General features: G+C 37.7%; 7 protein-coding genes across 7 annotated transcripts; all 7 read right to left on the bottom strand.

Moving 5' to 3' along the window:
- Positions 1 to 202: 202 nt before the first annotated feature.
- Positions 203 to 1,342, bottom strand: LSM04_003149 (uncharacterized protein; the record flags this gene model as incomplete). The annotated part of the gene is made up of 1 exon (XM_067331977.1): positions 203 to 1,342. One exon carries the CDS (start codon positions 1,340 to 1,342, stop codon positions 203 to 205), a length of 1,140 nt encoding a protein of 379 aa, XP_067190048.1.
- A 710-nt stretch (positions 1,343 to 2,052) lies between these two features.
- Positions 2,053 to 3,393, bottom strand: LSM04_003076 (uncharacterized protein; the record flags this gene model as incomplete). Its single annotated transcript, XM_067331976.1, has 1 exon — positions 2,053 to 3,393. One exon carries the CDS (start codon positions 3,391 to 3,393, stop codon positions 2,053 to 2,055), a length of 1,341 nt encoding a protein of 446 aa, XP_067190047.1.
- A 513-nt stretch (positions 3,394 to 3,906) lies between these two features.
- LSM04_008995 (uncharacterized protein) lies at positions 3,907 to 6,288 on the bottom strand (the record flags this gene model as incomplete). Its single annotated transcript, XM_067331975.1, has 1 exon — positions 3,907 to 6,288. The coding sequence occupies one exon, from the start codon at positions 6,286 to 6,288 to the stop codon at positions 3,907 to 3,909; it is 2,382 nt and encodes a 793-aa protein (XP_067190123.1).
- A 330-nt stretch (positions 6,289 to 6,618) lies between these two features.
- On the bottom strand, positions 6,619 to 8,352 carry LSM04_005040 (protein of unknown function DUF4470; the record flags this gene model as incomplete). The annotated part of the gene is made up of 1 exon (XM_067331974.1): positions 6,619 to 8,352. The coding sequence occupies one exon, from the start codon at positions 8,350 to 8,352 to the stop codon at positions 6,619 to 6,621; it is 1,734 nt and encodes a 577-aa protein (XP_067190073.1).
- A 369-nt stretch (positions 8,353 to 8,721) lies between these two features.
- Positions 8,722 to 10,635, bottom strand: LSM04_006347 (uncharacterized protein; the record flags this gene model as incomplete). Its single annotated transcript, XM_067331973.1, has 1 exon — positions 8,722 to 10,635. One exon carries the CDS (start codon positions 10,633 to 10,635, stop codon positions 8,722 to 8,724), a length of 1,914 nt encoding a protein of 637 aa, XP_067190095.1.
- Positions 10,636 to 11,258: 623 nt separating this feature from the next.
- LSM04_005138 (zinc finger protein) lies at positions 11,259 to 12,860 on the bottom strand (the record flags this gene model as incomplete). The annotated part of the gene is made up of 1 exon (XM_067331972.1): positions 11,259 to 12,860. The coding sequence occupies one exon, from the start codon at positions 12,858 to 12,860 to the stop codon at positions 11,259 to 11,261; it is 1,602 nt and encodes a 533-aa protein (XP_067190075.1).
- Positions 12,861 to 13,558: 698 nt separating this feature from the next.
- Positions 13,559 to 14,536, bottom strand: LSM04_008392 (Protein kinase domain; the record flags this gene model as incomplete). Its single annotated transcript, XM_067331971.1, has 1 exon — positions 13,559 to 14,536. One exon carries the CDS (start codon positions 14,534 to 14,536, stop codon positions 13,559 to 13,561), a length of 978 nt encoding a protein of 325 aa, XP_067190117.1.
- Positions 14,537 to 15,213: the final 677 nt, after the last annotated feature.

Below are 15,213 nucleotides of genomic sequence, written 5' to 3'. Positions count from 1 at the left end.
AAATAGACGAGAGAGAAAACGGCAAGGCCATGAGTCAGAAAGCAAAGAGAAAAGGCACTGCAATAAAGTGTATTAATAATCAGTAAAAAAAAAAAGGAAGCCTTATTAAGATTCATAGCACCCCACTCCCCCACAAAAAAGCAAAAAATTCACTTGGATAATAGGCGTCCTCAGCTGCGGAAAAAAAAAAAGAAGGCAGCCCTCAAAAAAAAAGTTGACTAGCAAAACATAGCCACTGGAACCAGTTCATCTTCATTGGATTATACCAACCCAATAATTGATATTTTGCTTCTGTGTGCAAGGCCTCATGATACCTTCCACCCTGCAGTAATATCAAACCAAATAGGAAACTACATTGAATCGTCCACTGAAGTAAAAACAAAGTCAGCACCTTCAACACCGCCGCCTTTGCAAATTCACCAGCAGGTGTAAACAACAAGTCGCCTCTTCCACGAGCGGATGCCTGTACTCCCAGTTTAGAAGAACGGTAATAGAAATAACGCACCAACGCATATACCAGCCATATAGGTGAAAACACCCAAATAAAAGAAGCAAAGCCAGCTACACAAAACACAACCGCAGCAGGCAAGAGAACAGCACCGAAAACAATAAATGTGCTGCATTGGATCGATACTGTTTCAAGGTCTTCAAGTTCTAGTCTACCAATCTGAACAAGAACTTCTACAATAAGGACGGAGTCTTTCGGTTCTTCTGGTTCGACGACAAGGTCTTTTCCGCCACAATTAAGATCAAGTGGAAGTAAAAGCCGCGCTCCATACTCCAGGACAGGAGTAAGTAACCCACTCATCAGATTTGCAGTACAACAAACAACCAATCTATCCCAGCCACCTTTAACGTCAAAGTGATACTGAATAATCATTAACATTATCAAGCTTTTTGCTGTGGCTATAATCATATACTTGGAATTATAGACAAAAACCATACGTTGTGCCTCAAGTCTCACAGATTGTAATGAGTTTTGTAAAGCCTCATTTGCTACTACTTCTGAGTGACTAATAGAAGAGGATGATGCAATATTATTCGCTGGTTGGAAGAAAGACGAGTTGTAGGCCGTCGTGTCCATTTCCCAACGTCCTAAAGAAGGATCAATTTCTATTGGTATATATTCATATTCACCAGATACATCACTGTTGGTGGAGCGCATTGCCCTTAAATACCGCATTACTTTTTCGATGGAACCTTGGCAAAGTAAACAATTCATCAATACATTAAGGAAACATGATACAAAACTAGAGGCCAGCAATATAGAGCATGAAGGAATAAGAATGCTTTTTATGATCGTAGTAAATAGATTGGTTTGCGGTTCTTTCTCTGATGACATCGTCTCGTAATAACAACGTAAAAGCTGTCAGAGAAAAATTACCACAATTCTCTCTCTTTCCGTAAACACACCCTTCAACTTCTTGCGGTGTATTCCCGCTATGTACTGTAATAAGGGAAAAAAGGCCAAAGAGAAAAAAAAGACAATGTACACAACAAAAAAAAAATAATAAACAAGAGAATTCAAAAAAAAAAAAGCAAAAACCATATTCAAGAATATTATCTGTCTTTTACAGATTCTACTGTGTGAAAATAAATATGTGTATATACATAAATATAAATAAGTATGTATATATATATATATATATACTTATAAAAAACAATAGCATCACAGAGCAAAAATAATAGAACGTAACTCAAGCATAAAAACCATTGCAGTAGTTTTTTTTTTGTGAAAGAGAGCACATACTGTGTACATAATAAAATGAGCAAATATTTTCGTACATAGACTGGTACAGAAGGAATAAAAAAAAGAGAAAAAAAAATCTTTCCTTTTTGTTTATATCCTTTTCCAAGCTCCTATTATGTATTTCATTGTTATCATATAATGAAAAAAGAATACATAGATATAGGAATAGAATTATGGCACAGAATACAAAAGCAGAAAAAATTCACAACCGAGGAGTTTGATATATATATATATATATATATATATATATAGAGAGAGAGAGAGAGAGAGAGAAACCAATTTTTTGCACATCAATCTAGTATTCAGAAGACAGATAAAATCGCTGGTGAGATACTATTCTTCTCATATTTTTGAACCGTATTGGGATTGTTCATTTGTGGAAGAAACCCTACTCCATTATTTCTTACAATCTGAATATCTTTATCAGCCTCTAGAGCTTCCTGTAATTGTTGCAGAACACGCCCAGCTCGTTCATTCCACCTACGATAATTCTTTTTTAACGTGTCATTGCGGGACATCTGTTCGTATGCCTCTGCTCGTTTGCGGTGTTCTTCCACTTCCCGCGATATAGCCTCACCAGCCTGTACATCACGAGCTTTACGTTGTTCTCTAGCCCGTTCCCCCTGTAATTTCTTTTTCCGTGCCAACTCAATAATCTCATCACCTCTTTTAATTCTCTTGTCCAGAACTTCTACGTAATTACTTCTCTGCTTCTCTTGTCGTTCTTTTCGCGCCATAGCTCTCTGATGAATCTCATACATACGCACAGCTTTTTCAGCTTCATAGCGTTCTTGATGTTGTTGTTCCTTTTCCTTTATCTGTTTAATGAGATCATTATGATCTCTCATTCGTGACCTTGATTCTGAGTTCACACTCTCATCACGAGCCACACTTCTTCCGCGTGAATGATTCCGGTATTCTCTTCGAGGTTGACTGTTATTACGCTGATGCTCCACCTGCACCGTCTGACACCGCATAAGTTCCTCCTCATGCCGCAAATAAGCAAGTTTCTTTTCTCGTCTTGCTGCTTCTTCTTTTTCTTTTCGACGTTGAAGAACTTCACGGCAGTGTTCCATGCGTTGTTGACTTTTTTCCTTATACTCTTGTGCAGCACGTGCACGTTCCTCCTGTAATTTCATTAAAGCTCTATTTCTTCTTTCAATTTCCGCTTCAGCTCGTTCTAATATCTCAGCTTGTGCATTCATAGATTGTAGCTTGTACATACCTATTTTCGCATCAAGCTGCTGATTCCGGCTTCTAAAGTACTGTTTTCGATCCTCTTGTATCTCTCTTGCCATCTTCTTTCTCTCTTCAAACTTTCTTCTAGTTTCCTCCATACGTTCTTCATATTGTTTCGCACGACGCAAACGGTGATCCTGTACTTCCTTTGCTCTCGTCATATCGGCAATAAGTTGTTTATCCCGCTTACGCTGCTCCACTTCCTCAAGGGCGCATTGTAGTGTGTTGATGCGCTTTTCCAGCAGGGCCCGATCCGTACCGACAGGTGGTTCACCGCAGGCCTCACGCATAAGACTACGCAACTGCACCCCAATACTTTGATAGTCACGCCAACCCGGTGAAGCAGTCGGCAGCGTTACTGCATTGGTGGGGTTGTGGTAACGATTACCCTGACCATTAAGCATTCCGCCCCTAGAAGTCTCTAAAAACAAATATTATATATATATATATATATATATATATATATATATGTATATGTATATATATAAGCACTTGTATTTAGAGATGTATAATTATTTAGAAAGAAAGAAAACGAAAAAAACAGAGTAGTTATAATGGCGTGGTAACTTTCTTTTTTTCTCATTGAAGGGGGAAAAAGTGCAAAAGTGATGTAATACCGAACAACGAAAAAAAAGAGAAAAAAAAACAGTATCAAGCAAAAATGAAACTCAAGATCAAAACTTACAAGAAGAAAAGAAATTTCAGAAAATAGTACAGATTTAGTGTCGAATTTCCCTCTTCCATATACCCAGTTTTTTTTTCTTTATTTTTTTTTTCTCCCCCTCCTCCCCGATGAGCCTTTTTTTCGTTTTTTCATTGTCCCAGACCCTGACGAGTCACACTCCATAAGAACAGTGACAAGTAACTTGATTCTATGCTGTGCGAAAATTGCTTTTATTTATTTTTTCTTCTTCTTCTCAACGCCTTTGTCTATACTCCCGGAGTTGCTTTAAAATAAGCTCCCGGCCAAATTCTGTGAGGGCCCCTTCGCGTCCAAATGCAGCGTGTTCAGAAACAACATCACGATACACGCGTGGCTGCGCTTTACGGGGCGAAATAACAGCGGCGCCCTCAGAGCTGTAGTCAGAAATACCACCAGCTGCACCAATCGCCATAGTTTTGTCTCGTTGCTTGGAATGCGTACGCAGCGGATGAGAACTGCTACCACTGCTGTTAACAGCTTCGTATTTATTGCGTTTTGGTGCGGATGCCTTTACAGGAGGTGATGACTCTTGTTGTGGTGATGCAATAGTCGCTTTGGTGCGAAGATGGGGTTGCACAGAAGTGGAGTGCACACCGACACTTTGCGATCGACGCTGTTGCACATGTGGCTTATTCACCACTACCGTTTTGAATAATTCTTTTATGGATACAGGAGGCAAATCAGACACAGCATCTTCTTCTTCTGCTGCCATTGTTTTTTGAATATATGCCCGACGTAATGCCGCGGCCTTCGTTGTTTTTACCTCTACATTAAAATCTGCACGACATTCATGTGGTATCTTTCGTCGTGGTAATGGACGGAACGTACACTCTTGCGCTTCTTCTTCTTCCATAGCACGACGTCGCTGCAATTCCTCCTCCGCCTCTTTCCGCCGCCGTTCAAGACGTTTGACTTTCATTCGCTCAAGTTCCTCAGGCGAGGGAATCTCTCTTGCAAAAGGCCGTAATCCCGTTCCCTGCATAGTCATATCCGTACTGAAAGCCGCATCTGTTCCGGTCCTGGTTCCTGTTGATGCGTGTGGTGGGGGTAGGCGACCCAACAAACTCTTACTGGGATCAGGAAGTTCCTCTATTGCCTCTTCACAGAGAAGTATAAAGTTCTCTTTATTGAGTTTTCCAGTGTTGGTTCGTGCAAGAATATCAGAAAGTTCTTTTACTTCTCCTGGTGAAAGTAAAGCATGAGCAGCTCTTTTGATATCTTCAACAGAGTATTCATTCTTTACTCGTTCAGGTCCCTCAAGTCCACTTCGCTCTATATTTATAGCATCTGAGAGTATATCAAACTTTGCAGAAAGAAAGGTTTTTCGATATTCACGTTTAAGTAAAATTCGAAGACCTTTTTCATACTCAGCTTGCAGTAACTGTAATTTAGTATCCATGCAATCTTCTTCTCCATATTTTCGATGTCTTCCCTGTTGTTGTAATGGTGAAGGGGTTAATAATCGTTTAACCACATCTTCTGAAACTTGGCCATATTCACGTTGTCTTGCTGCGATACGCTCTGACTCTGCATTTAAAGTAGGCTTAAAAGATGGTGATGATACATTTTTTCGTTTTTGTTTACCATTTTCACTTTCTACAACAGCGGCTCGAGAAAATAAACGCTCTACTACCGCATTTACCTTATCCTCTGGAATAGGTTTATTTGAAGGATTCTTAAACAACATGTGTTTTTCTAACTGTTCCACAACATAAGGTTGCAATTCTTCTCTAAACTGCTTTTGTTCCTTATGATGATCATAAAGCTCGCTATATATATGCGAGTCATGTACCAATGCAGAAGATTTCAGTGTTGCTGCCCTTACTGTTAAGGGACGAAAAGTACATCCTTGTAATTCTTGTATTACATGTTCTCGACGTTTTTTTGCATGCCACTCTTCTTTTCGAATAAGTTCATCATAAATACGGTTTTGTGGTGCCAATTCCGCTGGTCTTTGTATTTTCGCGGCGTATGCTGAGAGACGTGGTTTAAATGGACAATCTCTTTCAACTCGTGCTGTTTCTAACATTGACTGTCGCATCTGCTCTACTGCAGCCCATTGACGTTTTGCAAGTTGTGCTCGCATAGCATCTTCGTAGAGATCATTGTGTCTCGAGCGTGGAAGACTTTGACCACTCGTCGTACTGTTACCTTTCTTACTTTTACTGTAAATTAATGGCGATGTAGTTTTTGGTGTAGATGTGTTGGACTCGTCCGTTCTTGATGTACCCGTACCACTTGAATCCTCACGTTCCTGTTGAAGTGGGGATTGTGTGGTACTTAATATACCCCGCGGAGATCCTGTGCTATCCTCATTATACCGAATCGTAGAAGGTGTCAGTTCCGTTGTATTGAAATACATATTAGAGTAGGAGGATTGTGCTGGGCCGTGTGCAGTTGGAGAAGCCGCATTAACTTTTGTATTTCTATTAGAAGTTATATTTTTATGTGTTCTATTTGTAGCTGATGTTGTTTTTGCTATAGCACCACCACCACTGCTACGTCGATCTTTGCTAACTGCATCAAACCAGCTTGTGGCACTGGGGACACCTTCATAGGGCCTACTGCCGGGGCTGATATCTATGGAGTCCAACATGATGGACCTAAATAAATCAAAAAGATGTAGAAGAAATAGTTTAAAAAGAAAAGTAGAAAAAAAAGATAATAATAATAATAATAATAATAATAATAATAATAATAATAATAATAATAATAATAATAGTAAAATATTTAATCCCCTCCCTAACTATTTTAAGATAATATCAGTTTTTTTTTCATTTGTGCTAAATACATTAATATATATATATATATTTATATATTTATATACACTCAAAAAAAAAAAACGTCCAATAATTAACGAACAAAATCATTATCATCACGAATAACAGTAAAAAAAAAGAAAAAAAAGCATAATAAAGTTCCATTCTCAGTTTACAATTCCTTCTTTTCTCTTTTTCTCTTTTGTTAAAGCTAATTGGTACGGCATTTTATAACGATCCAGTGATATTTTCTGTGCCTTGTTTTGGGAGGCGTTTACATCCACCTTTGGAGGCTCCGGTTGATTCTTATGCAATAATTCCGTAAGCGATTTATTCTCTTCCCAATTAGCGACATTTGCCAATTCACATATTTTCTCTACAAACGCATTTTTAGCCTCATCACGTGCATCCACCACAAATTTCGCCGTTTCCGCAATCACAACACCGTCTCTTTCATTCATCGCAATATCAAAGAAGTCTGGCGTCATAAATTGCGTACAACTCGTTCCCACAAAGGCGATATCAAACTTTTTTTCCGGTTTATCCCGCATACGCTGCAGAAAACGTGTAAAGTCTAATCCAATAAAGTGAAAACGCACATCTGGAAACGTTGCCTGATGCGTAACTTCACGGTGTGTGCCTGGTGGGAGATAATTATAATTCGCGGCATCATCCCACGCAAAGGCGTGATCGCGCCATGGCCACATTTGTCCTGTTAACAAACCATACAGCCACGCTCGTACATTATCCATGGACACCACTCCATTCCCGTACTTACATGTCCCATCCACCGCTCGAGCTCGAATGTGGGTATTAGCGGTTTGGGCTCCAAATGCAAAGAAAGGACCATTCTTTATATCACCGAGAAAACTTCCAATGCCTTTCTTGTTAAAATGACATAATGTCTTATTTGGAACAGAATAGGTATAAGTAAATCCACGACGAGGATTTATAAGGGTGGTATCAAATGCGATACCTGTATTACGCCATGTACGATACTCAGGAAATTTAATAAGATTGGTATAATCAAGTAAATGAAAATTAAAATCCCAATCAATTATATTATCACGATTATCATAACGTTCTGCCATTTCCTGTTGTAATCGCTTAGATCTTGTTTCTTCTACTTTAGCCTGAGATGCATCACGAGTCCAATGTACAAATTGTTCCTCCACAAATTCACGTTCTTTCGATTTCATTTCTGTAAAAGAAAGAAGAGAAGCAAGTTCACCTTCTTCATTCCGCATTACACGTAAAAGGCGTTGTGAAACATTCCTAATATGAGCAGCCGTCGTATCTCTAGTCATAGAATTACCAAATGCATCTAAAAACATCAAAACACGCTCTTCTAACTCATCTAGGGAAAATAAACTATCCAATAACCATTGTAGAAAAAATAAATGACGACAGTACACACGAAGGTTAGGCTCATAAATGTAAAAATGATATTTACAAGAACTCTTCTCAGACGTTGATGATAACTTTACACGTAAGCTTGCCAGAGTACGAAATATATGGCGTATATCACAAGCGCCACAAAGAAGAATACGAATTACATTTGTATTATCTCCTACTGTATCCCCATTAGACATTTGAACTTTTCGCCGTATAGCTGCTATCATTGCATCAATTGGATCTTCCTTATCACTATTACCATTATCATTATTACAACTACTATCACCGCCCACCTCTCTCTGATTTGAATTACTTGTAGATTTCCTATCCATTTCATTTGTTTCTTTTGAATCATTTAATACAAGGTTGTGTTGAGAATGTACAGGATGTTCCCGATTTTCTAAAATCTCTGTGAAGTCAATAGCGGGAGACCATCCCCATGCCAATTCTGTTCCGATACTGTTGATAAACTGCTGCTTATCATTCCGCAGATACTTATCACTCATAAAAAGAAAGAAACAGAGTCTCTAATATGAATTGTGAAACGTAATTTTCTACAGAAGGAAAAAGAAAAAAAAAGAAGTAGAAACATCAAAACGAATAAATAAATAAATAAAAATAAAAAGTAATAAAAAGTGATAAAATCAGTAGAAATGAACTCATTAGCATACAACAACAGAAAAGGATTTTTTTAAAATCATCATTCCTTTTTTTTTGTCTCTCTCTCTCTCTCTCTCTCACACACACACTCACCGCTATTCTGTTTTCAAACCAATCACATAGACACACAGAGATCCTCTTTTTCCTTCTTTCCCATTTTTCTTCCTATGCGTATATATATATATATATATATATATATATATATATATAGACATTTAACTCCATGAAAGAACGTACATTGTAGAGAGTGATGGTGAATAGGCGAGCAGTGATGTTGATTCTCCAATCACATTCACTACATTCAAATCCTCCACAATCTTTCCATGTTCAACGGCGATGATAGAACTCTCATCTGTTGGTCGCATTTCAACTTGTGAACCACTCTCACTATCTTCTCCTGCTCTTCGCCATGACATCTCCACATTATATAACAGAATAGTACCCTCACGGTCTGTTAAAAAGACAGAAAGTAATGGAACTGCTAATGCGGGGGTGTGAATAACACGTAGACATCCACCATACAACATGCGTGGAGCTAAAATATTACAATGCATAGTTATTATTACTGGCTGCGCGGCATCACCAGTAACACGTGCTCGTAAGACTAATACAGACTTACCACGTGTGAGTACAACAAACTCACCTGTCGCAATAGTGTCATTTACGGTTAAAAGTCTAGTTGGTACCTCTTCTCTTAATGAGGCATGAATAGAGTGTAGTGAACGTGCAGGTCCAACTTGTTCTAACTCACCATTTAACAAGGACCAAAAACACAGAGTTCCATTATTTCCAGCAGAGACAACAAGTTCTTCACCTTCCGTTATACTTGGTACCACACAAAGAGAAAAAACATATTTAAGTTGATGGGCATCGTTAATACGACGCAGGGATTTTCCCTCACTAATGTCTAACAACTGAATCGCCCCATCAAAGGAACCCGATACCACAAATACACGATGTCCAGCGAGTGATGCACACCGTGGACCAGCAAAGACAAGTGAAGTCACACCACTATTGTGAACTTGTGTAAAGCGACGAACCAGTTTTCTCGTTTCTGTGTTATATATTTTTATCCAACCATCACGGTAACCCACAGCCACCCAGGCAAATCCATCCTCTATCGTATCAAGTGTCACAGTTAGTACACCATCTGTGTGCCCAACCGAACTCCCAACAGGCAAACCTGTATCCCCATTCACAAAGTCTACCACTCCATCTGTTCTACCAACAATAAGGGCTGTATATTTATCATCAGTTTTAGAGTTTACTATGGGAAGTGTAGTAACAGCACATGAAGCAGGCATTGCGGCATCAGCAAAGCTTATTTTTACTCGGATTTTTTTAGGGCACTGAAGTGGGTAATATAGAAATAAAACAGAAGAAGCACGAGGCATTATGACACCAGTATCCACTTCATTGTTATTATTATTATTATTATTATTATTATTATTATCAGTGCGTCTTCGTTTTAAGGATTCCCTTATATTACCATTAGAATGTTCACCACTACTTGTAATAAGACTACTATTATTCTCCAATCTCCATAAGGCAGCTGGTAGAGTCCCATTGTATGGTTGTGTATTCCATGTAATAGCTTCTTGTAAAACTTTAAGCAACATTTCACGTTTTTCTTTTATATGTGAAGGAATAGGACCATTTCTGCCAATTCCCACACTATCTAAGGTATCACTCTTGTGAGAATCTAGTAATTGTTGAAGTCTAGCATAACGTGCTGCTGAAGAACGACGCATAGTAGAAAAAATAGGCGAATTAGAAAAAAATGCTCGTGCCGCATGTATAAATCCTTGAACAGTTAAAAGTTCCTCAAAAACATGCTCGTATAAATCAAACATTAGTTCTTCTGGAAGTAAAAGACCATCAACATATGTTTCCAGTACAACATCCCATTTACCTTCAAGAACTGCTAATTCCAATCCAGCAGGACTAACAGAAGATATAGAAGTCTTTGGTTGTGTATTATCTTCATTAGGTTCCACAACATCTATTGTGTTGTATGGTACACGTGATTCATTCTGAAGGGCGAGAAGTGAATTTTTATAACCGTATGCACGTAGAAAGGCGTAAATGTGCTGAAGTACCTCTTCGTGGGGAATAACACCTTCCGCCATACTAACTTGGTCAATACTTTTTTTTCTTTTATTTGTCTCCCACTGCTTCTCCTATATCCTATAAGAAGAAACTTTCTTTCACCTGTTATTATTATTATTATTATTATTATTATTATTATTATTATTATTATTTTGTTGTTTTTGTTTTTTACCTTGTATTTGTACATGTATAAAATAGTAATAATGATGATAAAAAGTTGACAACAAGAAGGAAAAAAGAGAAAAAGAAATATATTGAGGTAATATTGATAGGAGAAAAAAAATATACACTCTTTACAAACTCGTCTTTCAAGTCAATAAAACTGACACGGATACCATTATTATTATTATTTTGTCGTTGATGATCATTGTCAAGGCACAAACACATAAATACAGGTGTAGAAAGTGACAGTACAACAGTCAATATTTCAAACAAAAGCAAACTCGTAACAATAACAACAACTGTAAATGAAAGGCAATAAAGGGGAAAGGAAAAAAAGAAAACAGGTATATGAATGACTACACCTGTAAGGATAGAATTTAAAGCGAGTAATATATATATATATGAGAGAGAGAGAGAAAGAGAGAGAAAAAAAAAGAAACCCTTCTCACGTTTACACACTCTTATAAAAGTTTCTCTCTTACTAGTTTGGTTTGGGTGCTATCCGGTGCGATGCAACAATCTTTGCCAACTTTGCTAGTGCCGTCGCCTCTCTCTGAGCTTGTATACGAACATGACGCTCCATTCGCATTCGAGCCTTTACCACTTTAGCCTCAATTTGTTGTTGTGCCATTCGTCGAGCTTCTGTCATGGCCCGTACATAAAGTTCCCTTTCACGTAGTGCAGCATCTGATTCACTAGGCATAGCAGCCACTTTAATATCACCATTTCTGCCAAATTGTAATTGACTTTCTTGAATTTGTTGATTACGCCTAAGAACAGGTAAAATTTCAATAGCAATTTGTCGTGCAAGACGTTCTTCTTCTTTTCGTCGTGTATTTGGATTTAAAAGTCCATCTACACCTACGTTATGGATAGGAATAGTAGTAATAGTATTAGTATTATTATTACCACGGGGACGTTTTAAAGCGTGTTGTCCATTCACTACTCCTATTCCTCGTAAATGCATTTCCCTACCTTTTGGTATTTCACCACGGTGTTCTTGACTAAGACGTATATGATTATTTTGCATTTCCTGGCGTTTTAAATATTCTTCGAAAGCTGCTTGAGAAGAACGCGTAATAGTATCATCTTCCTGTACTATATTTAATTCCTGATTTCCTCCTCCTCTTCCTCTTTCTCCCCCATTCTGAAAAAAGGAAGCATTTATACGTGGAAAACCACCACCTAATGTTGATGAAGAACTTGAAGACATCTCTTTTCCTTGAAATTCCCCTTGTTGTTGTTGTCCAGGTGTTGTTTGCCCTCTCACTCCTCGTTCCATCGCCTGTCGTAGAAATGCTGGAAGTGGAACAGATATCTTATTATATTGTGGCTTGCATGGTGGAATGGCATTCGTTTGTCTTTCCCCCACAGGAGAAAAATTCTCTCTTTTTTCCTTCATCTCACTATCTGGTATATTAGTAATAGTATTATTATTATTATTATTATTATTATTATTATTATTATTATTATTATTATTATTATTATTATTATTATTATTGGTCTGTGTATTATCATCATATGATATACCTGTTGAAATTGGTGTTGCTGTTGAGGCTGCGGTTGTTCCTCCACGCAGTAATGCACATTGTGCGCAGTAAAACTCCGCCGGTCTTTCACTCAAGTTAATACAGTCGAGATGCACCGCATAGTGACACTGTCGACGATCACAAAATATCATACGAAATGCATTATCACCTTGACCACACACATCACAGGCCACAAGGAGCATGGAGTCTGACATCTCCGCACTATTCACATCGCCCTCTCCACTTTCACCCGCGTCTTCTTCCTCATCTTCCTCCCAACGTCTGTAGTTTCGTTTACGCACTTTTGTGATTTCCTCCTCCCCGTTTTCGTTCAACACAGAAATACGCGTAAAGCGGGCTTTGCAGTGCGGACACACATTTGTGCTCTGCGCCCACTCTTTAATGCAGTACGCACAGAAGAGATGACTGCAGGAATTCAGTCGACCGCGTGGATTATCGCTGGGGTGAATGCCTGTAAAGCAAATGCCACACACGGCATCCTCCATCGGTGGTTCTGTATTTCTGTGTTCATTCGCTTTCACATCTTGCTGCATCTTTTTATTTATATATGTATATATAATTGTGTTTTAATGTTTTATTATTATTATTATTATTATTATTATTATTATTATTATTATTATTATTATTATTATTATTATTATTATTATTATTATTATTATTATTATTATTATTATTATTATTATTATTATTATTATTATTATTATTATTATTTTTATTTGAACAGCATATGCCAAAAAGAAAAAAAAATAACAGCGACACAATAGAAGGAAGAGAAAAAGAAAAAGAGGAAATAAACATAAACCTTCCCAAAAAAAAGGGATCAAAAACAAACAGTACATCATACACCAAATGAAGGTAGAAAAAAAAAAGATGAGGAAAAATAAATAAATAAACTTCCAAGCAAAAATAAAAAAATTTAGGCAAACCATTTTGCCCTATCCAATTGAACAACAGATCAAAGCAAAAAAAAAAAGAATGTAATGAAAAAAAAAGGAACATATGAACATACCGTTATTTTTTTCTTCGCTCATTGTCTCCATTTTGAAGCGTCCATGTCTACCCATAAAATCCCAGTAAAGTGAAAAAAAAGAAAGAAAGAAAAAACATTTCGGTATGAATAGGATATGCATTCATTTATTTTAATATATATACATATATATTAACCCCTTTGTTACTTTTTTTTTACCGATCTACACAAATTAGTAATATTCCTGCAACAAATAAAAAAAATTTAATCATCCTGAAGAAATGGGTGTTTAAGAATCTCTGTAATAGTTGGTCGATTCTTTGGATTTGTCTGCAATAAAAAGGCCACAAATTCTATGGCTGCTTTATCAAAATCTGGCAGCCTTGTTGCAAGAGGAGCTACACGGTACGTTTTAAAAGAGAAATCATAATAAGGGAGTGATTTTAATCCTTCCCAAGTTTCCTCCGTTGGTGTACCAACAACGTAAAATATTTTATCCAATTGATCCGTGTTCGATTCTCCCTGAAAAAGCGAATAACCCACAATCATCTCCGCTACAATACAGCCAAGCGACCAAACATCGGCAGCTGGAGTGTAGTGTCTCTCACCGAGGAGAATCTCAGGCGCGCGATACCAAAGTGTCATTACTTCTCTTGTGTATGTAAACAGTGGCATTTCAAACGTTCTCGCCAAACCGAAATCGGATAATTTTAATATGTACGTTTCCTCCCCTTCCTTATCCTTCTGTTTTCGAGTAGCAATCAACATATTTCCTGGCTTCAAGTCTCTGTGAATAATACGATGATTATGACAACTCCACAGGGCGTGCAGCATTTGCCGCGTCAAGTCCTTCAGAATGTGCAGTGGCACCACTGACACTTTATGCTTCCCCACTTTACTGTGCCGATATCGACGAATAAAGCAACGGAGATCCTCATCCAGCAGTTCAAACACCAAATACACCCGATGTCGGGCACACAGCACTTCTAACAGCCGCACAACGTTCGGGTGATGGCGGAGATCGTGCAGCAGTGTGACTTCCCGCACAGTTGTGGCGGGCACGCCTTCACTGTGGCCGTCGAGTTTCAACTTTTTAATGGCGTACATCGCCCCAGTGACGGCGTTGCGGGCGCGGAAGACAACACCGTACGTCCCCTCGCCGAGGAGGGCATCAAAAATGTAAGAAGATCCCAACGCCGCCCGGTCCACCTCATCCAGCCGTGATTCTTTTGTATTCGACATAGTAATAGTAAGAGTAAGTGAGAAAAGGATGGGTGTATATGTAGATATGTGTATATATGTGTATAGGGGGAGAAGGAGGAGCTAGAAAAATCAGAGAAGGAAAGAGAGAGGATGACAATTAAGAGTTGGGGGAAATCATCAGAGAGTATAAGCGAGAAATGTTTAATTGAGAGGAAGGACTAAGAAGAAAAAAATAATACTAAGGTGAGAAATGAAATAAAAAGGAACCGAAACGAAAAAAAACATACAGCCGAATATAAAAAAAGAAAGTATTTGTATGAGATAAACTTCACTTTTGCCTACATCGCTTCTATTCGAAACAAGGAAAAAAGAGCATGGTACAGAGGGGAAAAAAATACAACGAAAAAAAAAAAGATTCAAAAAAAAGAAAACAAAAAAAATTTCCAGGAAAAATCCTCTCTCATATTCTCCCATTGTTCTTTTTTTTATTATTTTGCATACCACATAATCATTTCCAATACTGTTTTTTTTTTTTTTCCTTTCTTTCCATTTTATTGATTTTTTCGTTTTTAAAGAACCATATTTACAGGGAAAACCAAAATACCGATGCAACGAAACATACACAGAGAGATATAAATACTATATACACTACATGTAAAGAGCGAAAAAAAAAATCAGCCATAGCTAAAAAAAAAAAAAAACATAAAATAAAGTAA

Source organism: Trypanosoma melophagium, assembly GCF_022059095.1.
Source record: "Trypanosoma melophagium isolate St. Kilda chromosome Unknown ctg29segment1, whole genome shotgun sequence".
In the NCBI taxonomy this organism is placed as follows: domain Eukaryota; phylum Euglenozoa; class Kinetoplastea; order Trypanosomatida; family Trypanosomatidae; genus Trypanosoma; species Trypanosoma melophagium.
This window is presented reverse-complemented; position numbering and strand designations above follow the sequence as displayed.